The following is a 19,759-nucleotide window of genomic DNA, read 5'->3' on the forward strand; positions in this document are numbered from 1 at the left end:
CCAACCGAACGGTACAATGGACCCATCCCCACTGGCCGGTATTGGCACGGTTTAGAAATAACCGGGCGGCCAAGCAGGTCACGGACAGACTGCAGCGCAACTTGCGAATCATTCGGACTCTGCTCGATGTTCCGGGTTCACCCGTTTATGCATGGGTCCCTCCGAAGCGCTCGTCTACAATGCTCCCGTACAGAATCGTCAAACCACGATCTCAGCCATATATCGCATCGCACCTTACATACCACTGACAGGCTTGGCGCTTTTCAGTAATGTAATGCTCATTTTAGTTGGCGGGTATGAGCCCATCGCTGCAATGTTTGAGCGCAAGGGAACTTCGACTGCACATGCGCCGCAGGCACAGCTTCCTTCACTGATCGGAAGATACTCTACAAAGTACCAACCACTGCAAGTGATTAATATAGCTCCTGTTTCTGTAGTGCTTCTAACTGTTCATACTTCGCCCTAAGAAAAAGATTGTGAAGGAGCATGGAAAAAAGGTTTCATAGTTGAATGAACTAGTGAGAATACAGACAATCCACTCCAGGAAGCATATTCTATTAGTAGTGGTATATGTATAGCTATATAATTAGGTGCCAAATATTACTTTAATCTCATTAGATAACATCATTCCTATCAATAAGTGGCTCTAGTGGCTCCTGGCCGAGCCACTGCTGTCGACGACTCCAGCGGAGGCCTCGACGTCCTCCTTGGCCGGAGGAGCGACGCTGTTGACCTCGGATCGGTCCATGCCCTTGCGCAGACCGGTGAGGGTCAGAACCTCGTCTTTAAGAAGGTACATATACCAGTAGTAGGTTCCTAGGAAAGTTAGCAATGGATAACCCAGCATATCCGATTATCATGACTACATACCGACAAAAAGACCACCACCGACGATGTTACCCAGCAGGGTCGGGATGATACCCTTCCAGATGTAGAGGCCTACGCTGATGCCGGGCGCACCGAGCCAGATAGACATGGGGATAAAGGTCATGTTGGCGACGACGTGGTCGAACCCGAGAGAGACGAAGGCGAAAATGGGCAGCCAAATACCAATGATCTTGGACGAGAGCTCTCGGCCCTGGATGCCCAAGTAACATCCCAAACACACCAACCAGTTGCATCCGATACCGCGGAGGAAGATGTTGTGGAAGTCGGGGGTGACTTGTTTCTTGGTTGCGAAGGTGATGACGGCGGACTTGAAGGGTTCAGTGGAGAAGACGTTGCCATCTTCCATGAGTCAGTAAGTATATAGTAGTACACTAGATGAAAGACACTCACAGCCAAAGATGATCGCAACAACAAACAAAGATCCCGCCAAGTTACCCCAGAAGGTGACGAACCAATGGAGAAGCATCTTCTTCCACGAGAGCTGGCGCTGCAGAGCCGCAACTGTTGTAAACTAGTGGCTGTCAGCATGCGACAGTTGCTTTTGCTGATGCTTGTCACTTACCATAAACGATCCCGTGCAGAGATCCGCTCCAGTAAGGATGATCATGCATAAGCCATACGGGAAAACGAGAGCGCTAATGGTTCGTATCAAGCCTGGGGCGTTTTCTTGGAACCATGGCGTTGTTCCGGTGCTCAAGACGGTGCCACAAGCGAAGGCCAGCAGACATCCTGCGGAGACGGAGCTCAGAAACACCTTATCAAGGCGCATGTTGCCGCGGGTGACACCGGACCGCGCGACGGCGGCGATGACCTCGTATGGGGTGAGGGCATCAAAAGACATGGCGGACATGGTGTTGTACACAATCAATTGAATCTGAGAAGTATAAGAACCAAAGCTCTGGAATGAAGGATAGGAGGGTGTGTTATATCCTGCTCCCGGATCTGGCGATACTTAGGGCATGCGCCGGATGGGGCCAATCAGCGGGCCAGGATTGCTTATCTCTTGGATCGGCACCAGCCCTTCGGTTCCCATTATTTACTTCATCTCCCGCTCGGTAGTGGTGTCAACTAACTATGCGGGACCCTTTGGATATGCCCTGCAGCTGATAAGAAGAGGCTCCACAAGCCTGGTCCCTGACGCCCACGGCGACTCACATCAGTGCATCTTATCAACCTCCATGATACCCCGGCCTGGTCTCCCAGCATTTCCGCGGACCATCAACTACAACTTTCCCCTAAACCAATGGCCGTGCGTGGATAACGATGACATTCCTGTCCATGATGCTCCAATGTATCCATTTTTTTCTCCAGATTCGGCCACCTTTCCAGCGCTTTGGCTCATGCACTCCACCATCCACAACCCAGTTCCCGTCGATCGGGTCTCGGTAGCATCTTGATGAACCATGAGCCTGGGGATCGGCCACATTATACTTTGTCCCACCGCTGTGACATGATACTGATTCTCTCCTTTGGGCCCTTCACGCATGTTATACCTGTCGGGCGCATCCACACAGAGCTTGTCCGTGAGAAGCTTTCTGTCCTCTCTTGGAAGAGCCAGAGTAGCCCTCGAAGTGTATGGAGCCCGGTTCTGGTCCCCGATTATTGTGCTGCGATTGTAGATCCCATTGTAGATGCCATTGGGGAATCCATGACTCCGAGTCACTGATCTGCTTCATACCATTTTCTCAGCCGTCACTATACGGAGTGCGAGATTGATTGGTCAGTACGTTCTATATTTCTTTACCTTCCTCTCTCCATACTCCTTATTACTATCTGGCATCCTTTTACCTCCTACCCTCTCTGAATATGTCATCCCAACATACCCTGGAGCGAATACACCAGCATGAGACAGTGGGTCCAGATGTGAGGTTGCAGCAGCACGAACTCCCGGATGACCACCCGGCTTATCCATTCACTCGAACAATAGTTCATCAGTCTGGACGATCAGTGGGCCTCCAATAAATCCTATTTTGGGATTGATAGTAGATCCGGCATATCCTACCCTTCCTTGACTTAGACGCATTTTCAGACGACCGAGAACGTTACCTCAAATCTGAAATCCAACGTAAAGAAACTCTATTGTTAGTCGCTCAGTTTTCTCCGAGATAAGCGTCTTTCTATTGTCCCGTTCTCCTATAACTGAGGCTTGTAGATCAGTTCTTTGCTCCCAATACCGGACATCCTTGTACGACGCATGCACGGACTGGCGCGATCTTCAGCCACTCTCCGCCAACTTGTGCGGGAACAGATCGTGTGGTTGCGATAGAATCCCTGTCATCTCGTGTTGCAAATTGCCTGACTAATTCGGTGAAATGATGATAAGGCAATCTCATTTATCTTGCATGCAACATCGCTTCCTTGCTTTACATGGTCTTAGCTCCTTCGGGAATGACGAGGCCGGGAGTGGTACTCTATGCACTGCTCGCCATGCATTTGCCACATTCTCTCTGCTGTCGATGTTTGCAATGCCCCTATACGTGGTTATTATTCATGTGCCAACAGCTATCGAGGTCGCTTATCGACTCAATAATGAAGACAATTGCCCGCCAATAGGTTCATTAACAGAACCCGATCCGCAAAACAATAGCCTGCAGGATGTGTGCCGATCAAGAGGATACCCAAGCTAGCAAATTGGGCAATGCAAAACTGTCTATGTTTTAATCAAGGGGCCATTGGAGGGATGGCTGATGGGGTATTAACATGGGAAGGGATATCAGTCACTGATAAGCGTCAAGAATGCTTGGCATTATGTGACTATTTGTTGTTATCAATGCTGGAGATTCAATTTTCCAACCTATTCGTTTCTGTGATAAACATGAAAACCAACCTGTCTCTTTTTTATACACTTCTAGCTTTTTTATTCGCTCGTCTTATCTATATACTGTCGATAAACGTGACTATCATGGGCGGGATACAGATTAAGGATGAAATAAGTAGTGGCCTTTCACCGATCACTGCTGGTTGTAATTCCAGCTCCAAGTAGCTGCTGTGTAGAAGTCGATTGTAACAAGTTGTGGCATGTGAGAGGAGTGTTTAGCTTCCATTCCATGGACTTTTTGGCTGAAATTCGTGGGATCTAGTACCTCAATGCTAGGGACTAAAGGGGTCATTCCTCCAGATATATATATATACAACGCATCTCACATTGCTGCATCAGCTAATGTACTATGCACCTCAATCTCTACTGTGAGCAGAGTAGCTTTTCATGTTGGATCAGTAAACCATTTATTGTGTCCAGGGTTTATCATTACCTACGTTTAATGAGGTTCAATTCTGGCCATTCTCTGGATTCAATGCTACAACAGCTGCGTTTGGATGTCTGGCCTAAACCTCTCACACTCTCTTACAATACCATAGACAGAATAAAAAAGAATATATCGTCTGGGCTTCTGAGTTCTGGTCTTTCCCGCCGACAAAGCGGGCAAAGTAGACGAGTTACACCCAGGGCAAAAACAGCATATGTACTTGATTTTCTAGGACAGTCGATGGCCTACTCTTTCCGTTTTAGTACTCACCCTTCGCCGCTTTTTGCTCACTGAGTACATCTGAGCACGTCCTAAGCACGCTCTAAGCAGCCTGAGGCGATCACTAAACACGGGGTAAGCAGGAGACTAAGTACCCTAAGTAAGTAGCCTCAATAAACTGCACCCTAACTAATAATCATCCCCTTACCCGCTTCTCTACTTACAATCCACTCTTGCCCGCCACGCTCCTCTAAAGCCCAGCACAAATATTAGATCTCTTTCCTCAGTAGAAAAATACTATAGTTACCACTCTGTACCAGCATAGCAAATACTTTAGTAGGTTTCCTCCGGCGACAGACTAAGGGCGGGGGAGAGGGGTAAGCGCGAAAAATATAGGAGGACACTCATTCCATTTACGTACGAAGGGTCTTGTGTAGTTCCTCCTGTTCAATCTCATTGTATAGACAGCCATTCTCACCACAGTACAAGGGAAAAAGAAGAAGGCCCAAAAAGGGAACTAGTTTTACAGAATATATTATCTGCGCAAGTCAATGGCTTTCCCTTTTCTGCTTTAACGCCCACCCGTCGCAACTGTTTGCTTCCTGAGTAGACCTGAGCACAACCAAACTATAGGATCGCATAGAACGAGCTTCTGAATATTATTGCAATGTCGTCATCTTTGCGAAATATGAACTGTGATCACATTTGCCTGCTCGGCACATGGCATAGACGGTGTTGTCTACGAGATACCTATTGGAGGCTGCCCAAAGAGAAGCGATTCCCATTTCTGCAAAAACAAAAAAAAAAAAAAAAAAAAAAAAAGGGAGAGAGTTATCACTGGTAATACCTTGATGAAATGGGCTTCTCATATCAATATTCCTACCCACAATGCTCGCAACAAAGGGCACACATCTCCATATATCATTCACCTCATACGATCCTGAACCTACCGCCAGCTAGCTGCTGCGGTGGCGGTGGTGCCAGAGCATCCAGTAGGGACAGTGTAGCTGCGGTTTGGATCGCTCTCCCAGATGATACTCCCGTCGGTCTCCTTCTTAATGAACTTATATTCAAAAGTTGTCCCCGCCGGAAGGTCTATCGTAGTGGTCCAGAGCGGGTTCGATGCGGTGTACCCAGTGGCAGACAGCGCCACTGCCTTATCGGTGGACCAAGAGCCCAGCTGGCTGATTGACCCAGTGACGAAGACGTTCTCTCCCCACATGGTGGTCACAAATTCTTGAAATGTGACGGGGATTAGGCTAGCCTGGGTAGTGCAAATGGGCGTGGCAGTTGAGGCGGAGGATGTGGTCGTGGGCGCAGACGTCGAAGTGGATCGTGAGGTGGAAGTGGTACTTGTAGTGGAGGTCGTAGACTTGGAAGTTGTACCACCTCCAGACCCAGCAATCGCAATGTCGGCACAGTGAAGATAGACCTGTGCGGTCTGGAAAGAGTTCCATCTAAAGCGGAGCAAGGTATGATCGGAGGAGTAGTCGGGGATCTTGATCCGCTTGGTGACGGTATAACCACCCGCAATGGTTGTCTTGCAGGAGTTCAGTGACGCTCCATCAACACCCTGACAGGCTCGTGCTGTATTCGCCTGAAAGGCATTGCATGTGAACCAATCGTTTCTCCAGCAGGCTGCTCCCTCTGTACAATCCGGGTTGTACCCGCACGTCTGGCCGGAGACATCTTTACACTTGAGCTCACCGTCCAGAAAACAATCCTCTGCGGCCTGCTTTTCCTCATTGGTGGGAAGGTATCCTGGAGTGAGGAACTTATCCACCAGGGTTTGGTTCTGGCAAATGCCGTATGTGAACATGCCACCATGGTCGCCGTTGGCATCAACACACCATTGAACCTCAACAACTTCCCCCGAAGTATACGTGACTACCGGTTCATTGCCCCAGTATTCACTGGGCTGATTGTAGTCGACGCTGACACGAGCATTGTAGCCACATGGTCCACTCCGGCCAACTTGAGCGGCCTCAAGATCAGGCCAGGCGGTGACTGGCTCCAAGATAGAACATTCGGGGCAGGTATCAATACCAGTCTGTACAACGCGAAGTGATCGTCAAGATGATGCACCAAGTACCGAGTACCGGAATGCTTACCTCGAACCCAAGCCGGGTACGACTTGCGGGGATCGTCAGATATCCATGTCCATTGACCGCGGTGAAACAACCCACAACTGCCAAGACAGTGAGAAGCATTGTGGTGTTCGAAGAGAGATGCGAACCTGACAAAATGTTGGTCGCGGGGAACTCTGAAGATCTTCAGAAGATCTCCAACGAGATGGGAAGATGCGTGATGATCCTCTTGGAATATCCACAGCAATGTGCCCCTTCGCTGTTATATAATTTTCCGATCCAACGTTTTACCACTTGCCTTGGCTTCTTATGCCATGAGGTAGCAAAGAGAAAGCCATTATTCTACTGGAGCAGACCATCCGAGAGAAGCCACATCAATCAAACCCACAGCCACCGAGTAGTATAGAACGCCCTAAACGTGCCCACTTCATCGACAAGACGCTCTTCAAACCAGTTGAATTCCCGACAATTGCCCGCAACCAAGAAAAATCCGGGGAAATATAATCTACCATATACCCCGCGCTGCCGGTCGACTAGCACGATCTTAGGACTAATCCCGCTGGCCAAGACGCCTTTTATATTAACAATATGAGAGGTGAATAAATCGATCGAACGTTGTTCGAACAAGCCAGATCAATGCCCCCGATATTTGCCCGAGACTAAACAAAACTTGGGAAAGTATAATATGTTTTCACTCTTCCCAGTCGGTCGTAAAGCATAGTTTTAAGATGAACCTCTTGACATGCACGCCACCGGCAACATCAACATCAATATCAATAACCGCTGGTTACACCAGGGGGGGGGGGGGGTGGGGGTTGAACTCTGGGTTTACCTTTTGGATGTTACTATTGGTCCTGGTAACAATTGCGACATCAATATTGTGTGCATGATGATTTTGGGCCTACTTAGCATTGATTAGGTATGCACGAGGTTTGTGGTTGGAATCATAGGATGGTTTTGTAAGCCCCATTATCATCGGCTTCAATAAACTCCGGTGCCCCATTCCGTGCATGATAGATCAGGGTTGAAAATCAACAAACTTTTGCTTCATTTCCTGCTAATTTAGTATTCATCATGACGGCGGAAGTTGTTCATTCCATTTCCTGCCTCCTGCCGACCTAACAAGGTCATATCCAACAGGTGATAAGTGGATAGTAGGATCTCCACGCCACGAGACGAGGTCTCATAGGTGTGAAAAACCTCGTCTCCGTCCCGGAAAAACGAGCATAGACCAAAGTAGCCGTTGCGGGGTTTCCAGGTGATGGTTTCTCCCTCTGCCTCGGCTTCAGCCCACGTCTTATGCATCCTTGCAGAGCTATAGAAAGGAAACTTCCAGCCCATCCGATTCCCGTACGCGGTCACTTCAGACAAGGGCGCGGTAGCCACCGCGGCGAAAGTAGTATCCCTACTCCACAGGTGACGAAGGTCAGGGATATGGTCCATACAGAACGAGCAACCCACGCAGCCCTGAGTCTCCTGCGGCCCCAACATAAAATGATAGAGTATGAGCTGCTTGCGCCCTTCGAATAGATCCAACAGGCTCTTTACGCCGCTAGGCGTGTCGAATTGGAACCGACCTGGGTCGCGGATGCGCACTATGGGCAGTTCACGTCGCAGACCCGCTATCTCCTGTAGTAGGCGAGTCGCCGCTTTCTCCTTCTCAAGGAGACGAGATCGAGCGGCCTCGTATTCTTCGGCGCTGCCAACTTTCCCCTAGAATTGGTGAGGAAGCATCTACTTGATGTTTGCGGGCGTAACATACTTGGATGTCCATTGTTGCGTGCGTTGACACAAAGACCGTTCAGGCGGATTCCAAGGAAGGGGCTGAGAGCTGATGACAGATGACGAAATGACGAAGACGGTGGCAGAATCTCGAAACCAGTGTCAATGTGAGATCCTCGAACCCTGCAATTATCCTGGAGTGGCCGGAATAAGGGGATTAAGTCACGTGCTGACCCTCACCGGTTTAAATAATCTCCTCGTCTGATTAAAAAAAAAAAAAGATTAAGAAATATATTTAGAAATAAAACGACACTTACAATATTTCTTATAGACATCTTCTTCGTGCTAAAAAGACTTTTTATCTATTATTAGCAAAGCATTTAAAATACAAAAAGTAAGAAAAAAAAATATCTGTATATACACGAGATGAGTTAAAAAAACAGAATAAATAAGATTATTATTTAATAAGTTTGAAAGCGTAGCAAAGATATTATTTTTATATTTTTACCAGAACTATTATAAATTACTACAATTATATCTGACGGATTTTACTATCTAAGAAACTTACTACGCTCTATCATAATAATAGTTATATTAGATAAACCGCGTAAATTAGAGGGATAGGCATTATAGAGACAGTTAATTCAATATAGTCGTCAAGCTAGTGATATAGAATATTAAGATATATGCAGCTCAGGGCGCACGTAACTAATAACTAATTCTGCCCTAAGTAGGACCTAAGCGCTCACTAAGCCTTAACCGATAATAAGAAATACTCAGTGAGCGACGCCCTAGGCGCCCTCATTAAAACGGCCTCATCCAAATTGGAAAAGTCTCTTTGATTCTAGAAAATCAAGTCTGTATAGAGACATAAATAAGCTCCATCCTCTGATCAGCTTACTGGAAGATGCTGGGAATCTAACTTTCATACTGTTGAGTATGGCTTGCTTCAAATATCACGCACTACCTGGCTTTGGGGAAGAATGCCGCGAGAAATGCGGGTTTAGCGATGCCTGCATCATCGACAATAGACCGGTCATAACCGGGCAAAGTAAGTAGTATACCCTGAACGCATCTAGTAATATGTGCTCCTATCAACATGTCTATGTGTCTAATAGTCTCCTAGCCGGTATGAACCCGCTGACCAGAAATACCTCCCTGAAGATTGCGGAGCAGATTAACGTGAACGATCTGATCACCCACACTCTCCTCCAGGCGGGGCGCGCTGTTAAAGGGGGTCGTTCGGGCGGGATATGTGGTGAAAGTGCGCACATATTTTGTGGGATTATCATCTATTGGAGAGCAAGCGCGAGAGAACACGGCTCACTACATCCGGAAATGGTGTCCTCATCATCAGCCGTTGTTCACCATGGTGGGCATCGAAAGTTTGCCGTTTCCGGCGCTTCTTGTGGAGTTCAAAGTTGACGTATGGCTCCCATGAGCTTATCGAAACAGTTTCTTTAAGGCAGTGAATCATCCATGGGCTGTTATTGCAGGCTATCCCCTTCTTGCTTGATATATATATATGACCTACTTAGTATCCTTGTACCTGTAGCCACCGACTTTTGCTGTCACAACCTTAATTTTGTTCCAGATGATGCAAATTTAATAAAAACTCTGTTTCTACTGCCTTGTACATTGGAATATTGCCTTCTGTATGTGCAAAACATCACATCAACCTTCTGTGGAGAAAAACAAGAATAATGCTACGTATGGAGCGGCAAGAATGGTCATTGCTTTGTGCTCCAGGCCAGGTACCTAGTTTCCGACACCTTCAAGCCTCATCTACCAAGGAACCCTGTCTCCGTTGTAGCTAACAAACTGCCCAGACGTAGTTGACTTCGTTGCCGCATCGATCTGGACAGTGTTAGCCATTACAATGCTCAAAATGACAACTAGGCGTTCATACCTGAGATGTAATTCCACGAACGGTATCATCAATAGTTACCGGAGGTTTTTCTAGTCCAAAGTTCTGCACAGCCCGAGCACCCATGTCGGTTTGAACAAGCCTTATAGTTCGGAAACAAGATGCCAGCATCAGTCTGCTGCACTCTTCTTGCAACGGGGGTTGGAATCTAAACCTACCCGGGGTCCACCGACAAAGCAATCAAGTGCTTGTTCTCGGCATCGATCTTCTTGACCAGATAGTTTCCAGCCACCTTTGACATTCCATAGGCGGTGGTGGTGAACGAAGGAATGTTCTCAATCTCATGGATACTCGCCAGGAGCGTGGAAATATAAACAAACTTGGGAGTACTGGCTTTTTGCAGCAACGGTGCGACGGCTTTGAACAGCCTGAGCGGTCCCAACGTGTTCACTTCGAAGTGCGAGAGCACGTCCGAATCAGTCATTTCTAGCACCGGGCCCCAGTGGTTGCAAATTCCGGCATTGGCAATGACAACGTCAATGTGATCGATGTGATGCTGCGTCTGGATTTCGGACGCGGCCTCTGCTGCGCTTGATGGGTTGTCGGCGTTAAGTGACACGATAATCAGGCCAGAGCCGGGGCCCTTTGACAGCGCATTGAGTTCCTTTGCTTTCTCGGATGAGATATCCCGAACCGTTCCAATAACAGTAGTGTCCGGCTGGGTAAGATAATGGGCCACGAGACCTCTTCCGATGCCTACAGATCGAAATCAGATCCAACTGATTCTGTAATGGCTATCGTCGGCTCACCTCTATTGGCTCCGGTGACAAGAACGACACGGCTCATGTTGAGATTTGCTGAAAGTCAATCGTGTTGGTCAGAGAAGCCGATGGGAATGTGTTTGAGGTGCAGCGGTTTTAATAAAAGCTGTCAGACCGTATATTAAGACTGGGTCCAAGAGTCAGATTACTATTCAATAATGCCGGCTGTCGGATGTGGGGCTATTCGGTCACCGGACTCATAATTGTCTCTTTTTACGAGACCGAAATGTCCGGATCCGCATTCTTACATACTCTCTCCACAATGCCCACTATCGGGTTTCGCATCTCCAGTTCGGTCCGAATAAAAACAGGGGCTGTGTGGGTTCCCTAACCTCTGGGCCCTCGTGTGAGCACATTCTTCACTGATGATTCAGCGGAGCGGAGCATAACTAATTAACTACCTACCTAGTACGTACGCTTACTGAATGGACTGCTCGCCGTCCTGGGACATACTCCGTATTCAATCTCGTTTGAAAATGTAGGGTAAGTCTTTCATGTATATGATAGGCACGGTAGATATTATGCTGGTAAGCTATTTCTTTGTAAGGTCCTGAGCGCTAAATCGAGATGCTAGATTACAATGTCCCAACTCGCTACCACCCAGTCAGTGCCAGCGAGCTTCAGCAGTTGCTTATCTCCCGTGATGGCATGTCCGGGGATATCGCCCTGGACTTCACAGAGCAGCTGATGATTTTCGAAAAGTGTAGCCACGTTTACGCGCGGGTTGAGTTTGTGCGAGCCAATGGGGTAGGTCAAAGCTTCTACACTCCCTTTGATGTTCGTGTTTATTATACATAATGTGCGCTAACCTGTCAAAGTTTGGACATTAGATCCCCGGACTGCAACTCCAAACCTGGTCCGACTTCATTCGCAAGCATAGATTGCTGGATGATCATTAAGCGGGCCAAGTCTACGGTGCGACTACTTGATCCTTCTGGTAGATAGAACTATTCATCCCTAGGACTCCAAGTGAGATATAGCAATTATCATTCTATCATGGAAGCAGATTCAATAGAGGGAGACTTACTCTGTTTGGATTTTGACCCATATCGATCAAGATAGGATTAGAGCCACGCTTGCCGAGTCTTAAAGAGGGACCACCACCCGGGTCTTCTCCGATTACTCAGCGGAAAGAGGTGCAGTCTCTATAGGCGGATGGCAAGTTCTGCGCAAGTTCAAACTCCTGAAATATGATGTCAATAGAGGCTCGAAATCCCTATTGCTAGCGCATTATTCGCGCCGTATCGAGGTCTCTATTCAGCATTGGCTGCCAGGACGGAGTCTGGATTCTCTTGCACTTGCTTGGCACCCTGCGTGCTACGTCACTACCTGAGAAATGCCAGGAGACCGTGCACGAAGTAGTACTAGGCGCAGGCCACGCAGAGGCCCTCAGAGACCTAGACGAAGAGCATGCGACTCCTGTTATAGAAAGAAGGTTTGTCTCCGTGTTACCAGTCGCGACTTGGATCTAGTCTTACCATGTGCCTAGATCCAATGTGACGCTGAGTTTCCGCAGTGCAATTGGTGCAAGCACCATAATCTGGCCTGTACCTATAATAGAATCCGGGGGCAGGCCGGCATAAGGTATGGCGATAGCCCGGTTTACTATTGCTGTTGGATATTTTCATTTGCTTCCGACGCCATTGTGCACCTCGCAATACTTTCCATTTTTCGAGGACCACCTGACGTAATGCATAATGGCAAGAACAGCATACTAATCCGTGTGGTTAGTGCCCAGGTGGCTCTACCAATATCTAGAGAGAGTGGAGAACTCATGAATGATGTTGACCAGGGTGCGTATTGTCTGTTGGAGGCCCTATTGTCGTCTCCAGCTCTGACCAGTGCGGCTAGGTTCTCCCCAGGCGGCCGATCCGACACGGCATTTGAGACCAGGGAATACGTTCCTGAACAATGTCACCTATCTTGGAGGACACCATGTGTTCTCGGACGAGGGTCGGAAATGGATCGAGTCTCAGGTTGGGGAAGCCATCAACTTCGACAAGTTGTTCGCTCTTGAGCTTCAGTGGCTGAAACCGCTTCGGTTGCGTGCGGACACTACATTATCACCCTCTCTACGCCCAGAGCTTCCCAGTAGACCCGAAGTCGAAAGATATATTGGGATCTATACCTCGTCCTTCCAGGGCCTAGTCTTCCCCGTGGTCAGCGGGTCGCTTTTCAAGAAGACATTGGACCTCGCTTACAGTCCCGGCCGGCCCTCTGGCTCAGCCAGCGCCAAATCTTGCGTGTATTCATTCCTCTCCCTTGTATCTCTCTTTGGATTTGACGACAGCATACATGACGCCACGGACTGCCAATCCTATGCTTCTGCGGCACAAAGCTTTATGGCAGCGGTGGTTGGGGAGATGACTATCGATGGCCTGCAGTCATTGATCATGCTGGTGTGTACAAGTACTCCCTCACCATGTGCTTCTAATGGAGTCTAACCTAATCTCCAGGTGCAACTCCAATATTTCTTAGGGGACCTTCAGTCGGCTGCTGTGACCTTGTCAATAGCCATTCGCTTGCTGTATGCACTGGGGGCTCACATGTCACTGGCCAATAAAACCTCAGTCTCATCCTTGCTGGCATACAATAAAAGCGATATAAGCTGCCATCTACGTGACCTCTTCTGGCTTTGTTATTCATTCGACAAGGATATATGCCTGCGGACAGGGCAGCCACCTTGCATGAATGAGACTCATTGCGACCTTACACTACCTTCGGATTATGTGCCGCTGCAAGACATCAATCTGCAACAAAGCACTCCGCAGATCGATGACCATACAATACCACTCTTCCCCTGGGATCTCCGCCTCTCTATCCTGAAGTCAAGAGTGTACCAAGAGCTGTACTCGGCTAATTCCCTGCATCAGTCTGTGCCCGAGTTGCTGTCAAGGATTCGAAGCCTTGATGAGGCACTCGACCAATGGAGATTATCACTTCCCGTGGAATTCCGACCGACGTTATACTTCTCTCTGGAGACGCCTATCAGCGCCAGTGTCAACACGCAGATGGTAATGCTGCGACTCGCATACTATCATTGTGTTATCACCGTCCACCAAGCCAGCGTCAGATGCCAGCTCTCCGGAACGGATTTCGCAGGGTCTGGACTTGACGGGATCACCTCGAGTTTAAGGCTTTCAGTTAACGCGAGTCGCTCAACATTGTCTTACCTTTATAAGGTGTTGCCTGTGGTGAAAGGGGAATGTTTCTGGTATGTGGGTTGCTGCGAGTAAGGCCAAGGCTTGATTGCAACTGACAGAGCTCTCATCAATCAGGGTCATTCTCTTTTACGCCATAACTGCCGTCTTAACCCTCTTTTGCAATGTTATCTCTCATCCCTGGGATCCAGACGCCAACTACAGCGTGGACTTGTTACAGAGCGTTCCTGGTTTGATTCACAGCATCCCAGTCCGAAAGTTAACCCTAGCTGAAGTCATCCACCTCCAGTATCTTGACGGCTTTACCACCGAACTAGCGGGAATTTGTATGCGCGCATTATCAAGATCACAGCAGAAAGCACTCGACCCGAATGCTAGATGTTGAAGCAAGGAGCCAGAAAGAACGCAACATCATATCCAGTCTATATGTCTTCACACGGGGTCTATGAGCTTTCGTTTCTGTCGAGCGGGGGATGTTCTTGTACACTATATAATACAATCTATAAACACTAAAAACGCCGGTATAGGTGGAAGCAATGGGTCAAACTCGAGTTCCAGTGGCCGCAAAATGGTACCATAGTCTGCACAGATGCAAGAAGCATAACCTTACGCAGAGTAATAACCTATTCCCTGCAGTGGCTTACTCCAGCCTCCACTAACAACTTGCAGTACTGAAAATGCAGCCACACGACCGGCGGCGGAAACAGTGATTTCGCGGTTTGCTCCACGCCACTATAGAAGATATTCTTCAGCCGGAATTCTGCCACGCCCTGGTCCAGATCGATGTCAGCTGTAATCTCGGACAGATTTTCCATATCGCGTGGTACTCCGGGATTCTCCGAGGGAGACTCGGCTCCCCACATAGTGATAGATCTAGGAGTCTTGCCGACAACCATGAAGTGATCAGTCACGATGGTCCCTGCATCAAAATTTTAGCGAAACACATTCAAAGTGCCGGTTATGATTAGGCATAGGGCCTTGGAAATGGCTCTACCTTCTTCGTAGGTGCTCTCCAGTAGCTGCTTTCTGTCCCACAGCATTGAGTCCTTGTTGGAGTCATTCCTTCCCATCCTGGACAATATTCTCCGTTGGATAGCGTACCCTATACATATAGAACGTGAGGCTCTAATCAGTAACAACTGTAATCAACGGTACTTACCATACCCACCCCATACCCCCGCGCAGAACCTCTCAACAAGTTTAGATCCGCCATTGAGGGCATCATCGACCAACTCAGCTGGTATCTGGGATAGAGGCACCTTTCGCACGCAAGAGTCGTCCAGAGACGGATGGTTGCCAGGATTGTACTGCTTGAAGTACCGGCTTTGGAATAGCGGGTCATTTTCGGGCCCAAATGGCTCGAAGTAACAATGCCTTGTCCATAGCTCCCAGCCTCCAGCGCTGGCGAGAGATCCTGCAGTCAAGATCTTCCCGAAGGCCACGACCTTCGATCTCGTGAATTGGAAGGGCATTATCCTGGGAGAAGGGGTTGAACTGTAGGTACAGACCAGAGCAAGTAGGCGGAAGTAGGGCCGAGGAAGTTCGAGTGGTATAAACGCATCGCCTCCAATCCAATACGAACCTATTGATACGACTTACAGCAGAGTTTTCTTTATATTGCTTCTCTCCCGGCATTCTATGAATGTTGACGGTAGTGTCCGATTACTCAGCGGGATTTGGATTGTGTTGTGTGGAACCGTGGAGATGAGACGCTTGGCGAGAGAAATAATATGGCCATTGAAGAGGTAGTTTGGGGGTGAGAAGTGCCAGGGAAATACTATCAGGGAAACTAGAGTAGGGCCTACTAAGTGGCTATGGCCGGTCCATCTACACCATTTTTACCGTACTAGGGTGACGGGTCTTAATAGTCCGACGCGACAATTACAGTGATCCAATGGAGAACTAAACGACATCCTTGCATTAAACTGTTAAAAAAGACTAGATAACAGAAAGAACAATATCAATCTTCCACCTCAGCTCGCCTTATTCAGCAATCCAAGGTACACATTGGAAATCCCAATCTAGCTGGTTCTGGGAGGCTTAGGTCCTTCCGTTGGCCCCAAGTCTCTAGGATCAAGGACAAGGTCCGGGACCGATGGGAGCTGCATCGACCCAACCAACGTCTTGTTCTTGCCCATTGCCTGCCCAAGAGCATCAATGAGTGTGCCGTCGTCCAAATCAACCGCCCACACCATAACACCACCAAGGCATCGCCGGTTCGCGTAGTCGACCTTGAGTTTCAATGTCTCCTTGTCGTCCCAGCTGACCCATTGATCCTTGTCCCAGGTGGCGATCTTGACTGCTGCGTCTTTATCAAACTGAATGGTGACGTCTTTGGTTGTGTTGAGAATCTTGTGAATCTCGGCAGCGGAAAGAACTCCAGACTGTCCCGTGCATTCTCCCTGGCGGCCGCCGTCCTTGAAGCGACAGCCTGGTGTCATGCAGTCGGGGTTCTCCATCGTGAAGCTTCGTCCGTAGAACCCGAGGCCCATAACCACACGTTCGGGGTTGATGTTGTTCCGCCACAGAAGCTCAAGACCCGAGTTGATCTCGGTCAGATTCGTGTGCGCGTAGGCCTTGGATTTGAAATCATCGACAGTCTTATCCCATACGCCGTCTGCGTTCCCAAGTTAGTTGTATTTTGCCGTCACACGGGGAAAGCGTGGTTACTCACGAATATCGTATGTCATGACGTTGAACCAGTCAACGTATGGCTCAATGTGGATGAGGTCGAAGCCTCTAAGGTACCAGTACGAGGCAGGCTGTAAAGACGTCAGTCATAAACTCAAATCAATGTGCTTATATGGAGAGGGGCGAAGGTACTGACCAAGGTGATTGTAATTCCGTAATGGCGCCCTGTCTGGTTGAGGCGCTCGCGCAGCCGTTTCAACAAGGTGACAAAGTTTGCAAAGTCTTCCGGTCTGCCGCCACGATCGTCCGCAACCGGGTATTCCCAGTCGAGATCAACGCCATCAAACCCATTGGACTGCAAGAAGGTAACCAGAGATTCAAAGAAGGTATCTTGTGCCGAGGTGGAGGCAGCAAGGTCTGAGAAGGCGGTCCGATATTGACCGGGATCGTTCATGGCCCATCCTCCAACGGCAAGGTAAATCTGCAAACTTGGCTGCTTCATCTTGATTGATGCCAGTTCTTTGTAACGCTTTCCGGTTTCTTCATCCATATCAGCCAGGCGGAAGGTCTTGGGGTTGATCAGGGCGAAGGCAAAGTTGATGTGGGTATAGTATCCTAGAGGGATATCCTGGGGGTTCATGCCTGAAGAAAGGTATTAGTTGCTTTTCACCACCATGGTAAGGATATCATGCGAAATACGTACGTACACAGGGTCGCTGAGCGTTCCATGCTTCCCAGTAACCGATGACTCTCTTGGTAGCACTGTTGCCGTTGCATTCAGGAGAGATGACTTTCTTGTCGCCGCAGAAATCCGAAGTGGTACCTGTAGGGGGTAAATTGTCAGTAAGAGTTCGAAGTATATGAGTCGCATTAGAGTTTTATACTTACCGCAGAAGCCAAACTTGCTGCAGCAGACCTTCAAAGGACAGGTAGATGCGTTCGACCATTCCTTTCCCCAGCCTGGATCACATTCGCTCTTCCGGTCACAGTCAGATGTACATCCTTTTCCACAGAAGTCAGGTCCTAAACCGCAGACTCCTTTTCCAGTAGCATCGAGTGGACCACAGCAGCCTAGGGTGCAAGGTTTATCTTTGGAGCACGAGTAATCATTATCTGCAGTAGCCAATACCTGAAGACTGGAGACCTGACTACCGGAGACGATGATGACAGAACAGGATAGAAGCAAGACAATGAGGTAGTGCACGACCCTACTAGAGAGTCGTGCCATGCTGTCAGACTTGTTCGTGGGATTGTAGTATGGGAAGGTATGGAGCTTGAAAGGGGAGAGGGTAAGAGGATTGTAGGTATGTGAAGTTCGATGAAGTCAGCGTACCCATATATATACTAGTCCTACACAGGCTGGTGAATTATACGGTTTTTTGGAGGCTCTTTTCTTAAGGAACTTTCCATGTTCGCGTCGAAAAGTCATTCACTTATATAACTTCACTCAGTAACTACCTACACGGCATACCCCACAAAGTGAGCGGCAAGAGCCATGATTGCATGAAACAAGGTGAATAAAAAGACTCAGTCTCAACTAATCCGCTGCCTATAAATACTCTTGTCTATCCTCTTTTTGTTAACTTCTTTTTGTTGTCCTCTTTTTTTGACGTCTTTTTGTCAACCTCTTTTGTTCTCCTCTTTCTATCTCCACCTGTCAAGTGACTTTCATCTTCCCACAACCTGCCACAAACCCTGCTGCGAATTGTGAAAAAGGTATGTTGTGAACGCATCTATATGAAACATAATACTAAATCATGAACAGGTCACTGGAAGGATGGCTCGCCACAACCCTCTGGTGGCTATCATGCTTGCCATATTCCTCCTCTTTGTTTCTACCCTTGTCAACGCTGGACACCCAAGCTTTGAGCCTCATCCATCAGAGTTCAAGTTGAATTATGTCCGCATCAAGCCAAACGACATCTTGGAGCCATGGCCTGATAAGAGAGTTCTCTATTGCTATGAGAACGAAAGAGCCCGAAATGTCCTGTCTCAATTCATTCGCCACGGCATGAGTCTATGGTACGGTGCTGGTTTGCCGTATGACTTCGTGATGGAGGAGGTCAGCCGCACTGAGTGCCTCGCGAATCGGAAAACTACCCTCGAAATTCGACTCTACGGAGACGCCGTGTTTCACAGCTCCACAGGACGTACCACACCGACCGGTTCGGATGGTCCCTCAATGGTCCTAGGTGTGCAGAATCCCGAACAATACAACGGAACCCTTTGGGCTATCACACACGAGATAGGACACGTTTGGGGGCTTTTCCATGAACAAGGGGACCCTGCTTTCTGGGGCACCGATGGCCCATTTCACTTCTACTGTCAACATTTGGCACAATTCGAGGAAAAATCACGGGGTCTCTCCCTCATGCAGATCTGGGGGCTGGATGGTATCTGCACCAACTTTTGGGCTGCAGCGCAGGTTGAGTTTACAGCGACCAACTTTTTGCCCCTCCCAGAAGGATTTTACACGTCGCCGAACAACGCCAATTCAAGGGACGGTGACGTAGATTGGAAGTCGATCATGCTGTATCCCAGCAATATGTTCGCAATTAATGATGGCAAGACTGGTCTGTACAGCTATATCCGAAGGGCAGGCCCGGCATTCATCCAGTCGGGAGAGGTGCCTAGCCCACACGATGTCTACGGCATCAAGACCTTGTACCAGGCACGCTATGAGTCACCTCCAGTTACCCTGTACAACGACCCCCAAAGTTCGTACCACAGTCTTTTCACTTCGATGGTGGAAGAGTGCCGTCGTCGTCGTCGTTGACCTGCCCAGGTGGATGGTAGAGGGTATGGATGATATTCAGGGAGAATGTTTCTCGTTACGCAACATGGTTGCAATACTTCTCAATACTAGTTCTGCTAGCAAATGTCGCTCTCAGATACTTAATCTAATAGTCAAATGTTTTTGAAATTGGTTTTATCGAGGTCTGATATTGCACGTAATGGTGGACTGAACAGGTGGTATTTAAGTAGGTACCTAGTAGGTATGGACTCTATATGAAGGCGCTAAGGCAGAACAGAGAGTCAGGAGCCTGGGCACAGGCCTGCTACATAGGTATACCGACAATTCAGAAGTACTGTGGTATTCATTAAGGTCCTAAAAACA

General features: G+C 48.4%; 8 protein-coding genes across 8 annotated transcripts; 2 read left to right on the top strand and 6 right to left on the bottom strand.

Moving 5' to 3' along the window:
* Nucleotides 1–646: 646 nt before the first annotated feature.
* Nucleotides 647–1,738, bottom strand: ATEG_07285 (formate/nitrite transporter family protein; the record flags this gene model as incomplete). Its single annotated transcript, XM_001209971.1, has 4 exons — nt 647–816; nt 871–1,227; nt 1,279–1,399; nt 1,451–1,738. The coding sequence occupies 4 exons, from the start codon at nt 1,736–1,738 to the stop codon at nt 647–649; spliced, it is 936 nt and encodes a 311-aa protein (XP_001209971.1).
* A 3,560-nt stretch (nt 1,739–5,298) lies between these two features.
* ATEG_07286 (uncharacterized protein) lies at nt 5,299–6,562 on the bottom strand (the record flags this gene model as incomplete). The annotated part of the gene is made up of 2 exons (XM_001209972.1): nt 5,299–6,402; nt 6,464–6,562. The coding sequence occupies 2 exons, from the start codon at nt 6,560–6,562 to the stop codon at nt 5,299–5,301; spliced, it is 1,203 nt and encodes a 400-aa protein (XP_001209972.1).
* A 939-nt stretch (nt 6,563–7,501) lies between these two features.
* Nucleotides 7,502–8,213, bottom strand: ATEG_07287 (DUF899 domain-containing protein; the record flags this gene model as incomplete). Its single annotated transcript, XM_001209973.1, has 2 exons — nt 7,502–8,152; nt 8,202–8,213. The coding sequence occupies 2 exons, from the start codon at nt 8,211–8,213 to the stop codon at nt 7,502–7,504; spliced, it is 663 nt and encodes a 220-aa protein (XP_001209973.1).
* Nucleotides 8,214–9,942: 1,729 nt separating this feature from the next.
* Nucleotides 9,943–10,874, bottom strand: ATEG_07288 (uncharacterized protein; the record flags this gene model as incomplete). The annotated part of the gene is made up of 3 exons (XM_001209974.1): nt 9,943–10,018; nt 10,247–10,784; nt 10,838–10,874. 3 exons carry the CDS (start codon nt 10,872–10,874, stop codon nt 9,943–9,945), a joined length of 651 nt encoding a protein of 216 aa, XP_001209974.1.
* A 1,665-nt stretch (nt 10,875–12,539) lies between these two features.
* ATEG_07289 (transcription factor domain-containing protein) lies at nt 12,540–14,085 on the top strand (the record flags this gene model as incomplete). Its single annotated transcript, XM_001209975.1, has 3 exons — nt 12,540–12,642; nt 12,701–13,248; nt 13,306–14,085. The coding sequence occupies 3 exons, from the start codon at nt 12,540–12,542 to the stop codon at nt 14,083–14,085; spliced, it is 1,431 nt and encodes a 476-aa protein (XP_001209975.1).
* Nucleotides 14,086–14,633: 548 nt separating this feature from the next.
* On the bottom strand, nt 14,634–15,482 carry ATEG_07290 (uncharacterized protein; the record flags this gene model as incomplete). The annotated part of the gene is made up of 2 exons (XM_001209976.1): nt 14,634–14,929; nt 15,170–15,482. The coding sequence occupies 2 exons, from the start codon at nt 15,480–15,482 to the stop codon at nt 14,634–14,636; spliced, it is 609 nt and encodes a 202-aa protein (XP_001209976.1).
* Nucleotides 15,483–16,031: 549 nt separating this feature from the next.
* ATEG_07291 (uncharacterized protein) lies at nt 16,032–17,869 on the bottom strand (the record flags this gene model as incomplete). The annotated part of the gene is made up of 5 exons (XM_001209977.1): nt 16,032–16,627; nt 16,685–16,772; nt 16,838–17,283; nt 17,345–17,464; nt 17,530–17,869. 5 exons carry the CDS (start codon nt 17,867–17,869, stop codon nt 16,032–16,034), a joined length of 1,590 nt encoding a protein of 529 aa, XP_001209977.1.
* A 549-nt stretch (nt 17,870–18,418) lies between these two features.
* On the top strand, nt 18,419–19,417 carry ATEG_07292 (uncharacterized protein; the record flags this gene model as incomplete). Its single annotated transcript, XM_001209978.1, has 1 exon — nt 18,419–19,417. One exon carries the CDS (start codon nt 18,419–18,421, stop codon nt 19,415–19,417), a length of 999 nt encoding a protein of 332 aa, XP_001209978.1.
* Nucleotides 19,418–19,759: the final 342 nt, after the last annotated feature.

The sequence above is a fragment of the Aspergillus terreus genome, genomic scaffold, assembly GCF_000149615.1.
Source record: "Aspergillus terreus NIH2624 scaffold_10 genomic scaffold, whole genome shotgun sequence".
Classification (NCBI taxonomy): Eukaryota; Fungi; Ascomycota; class Eurotiomycetes; order Eurotiales; family Aspergillaceae; genus Aspergillus; species Aspergillus terreus.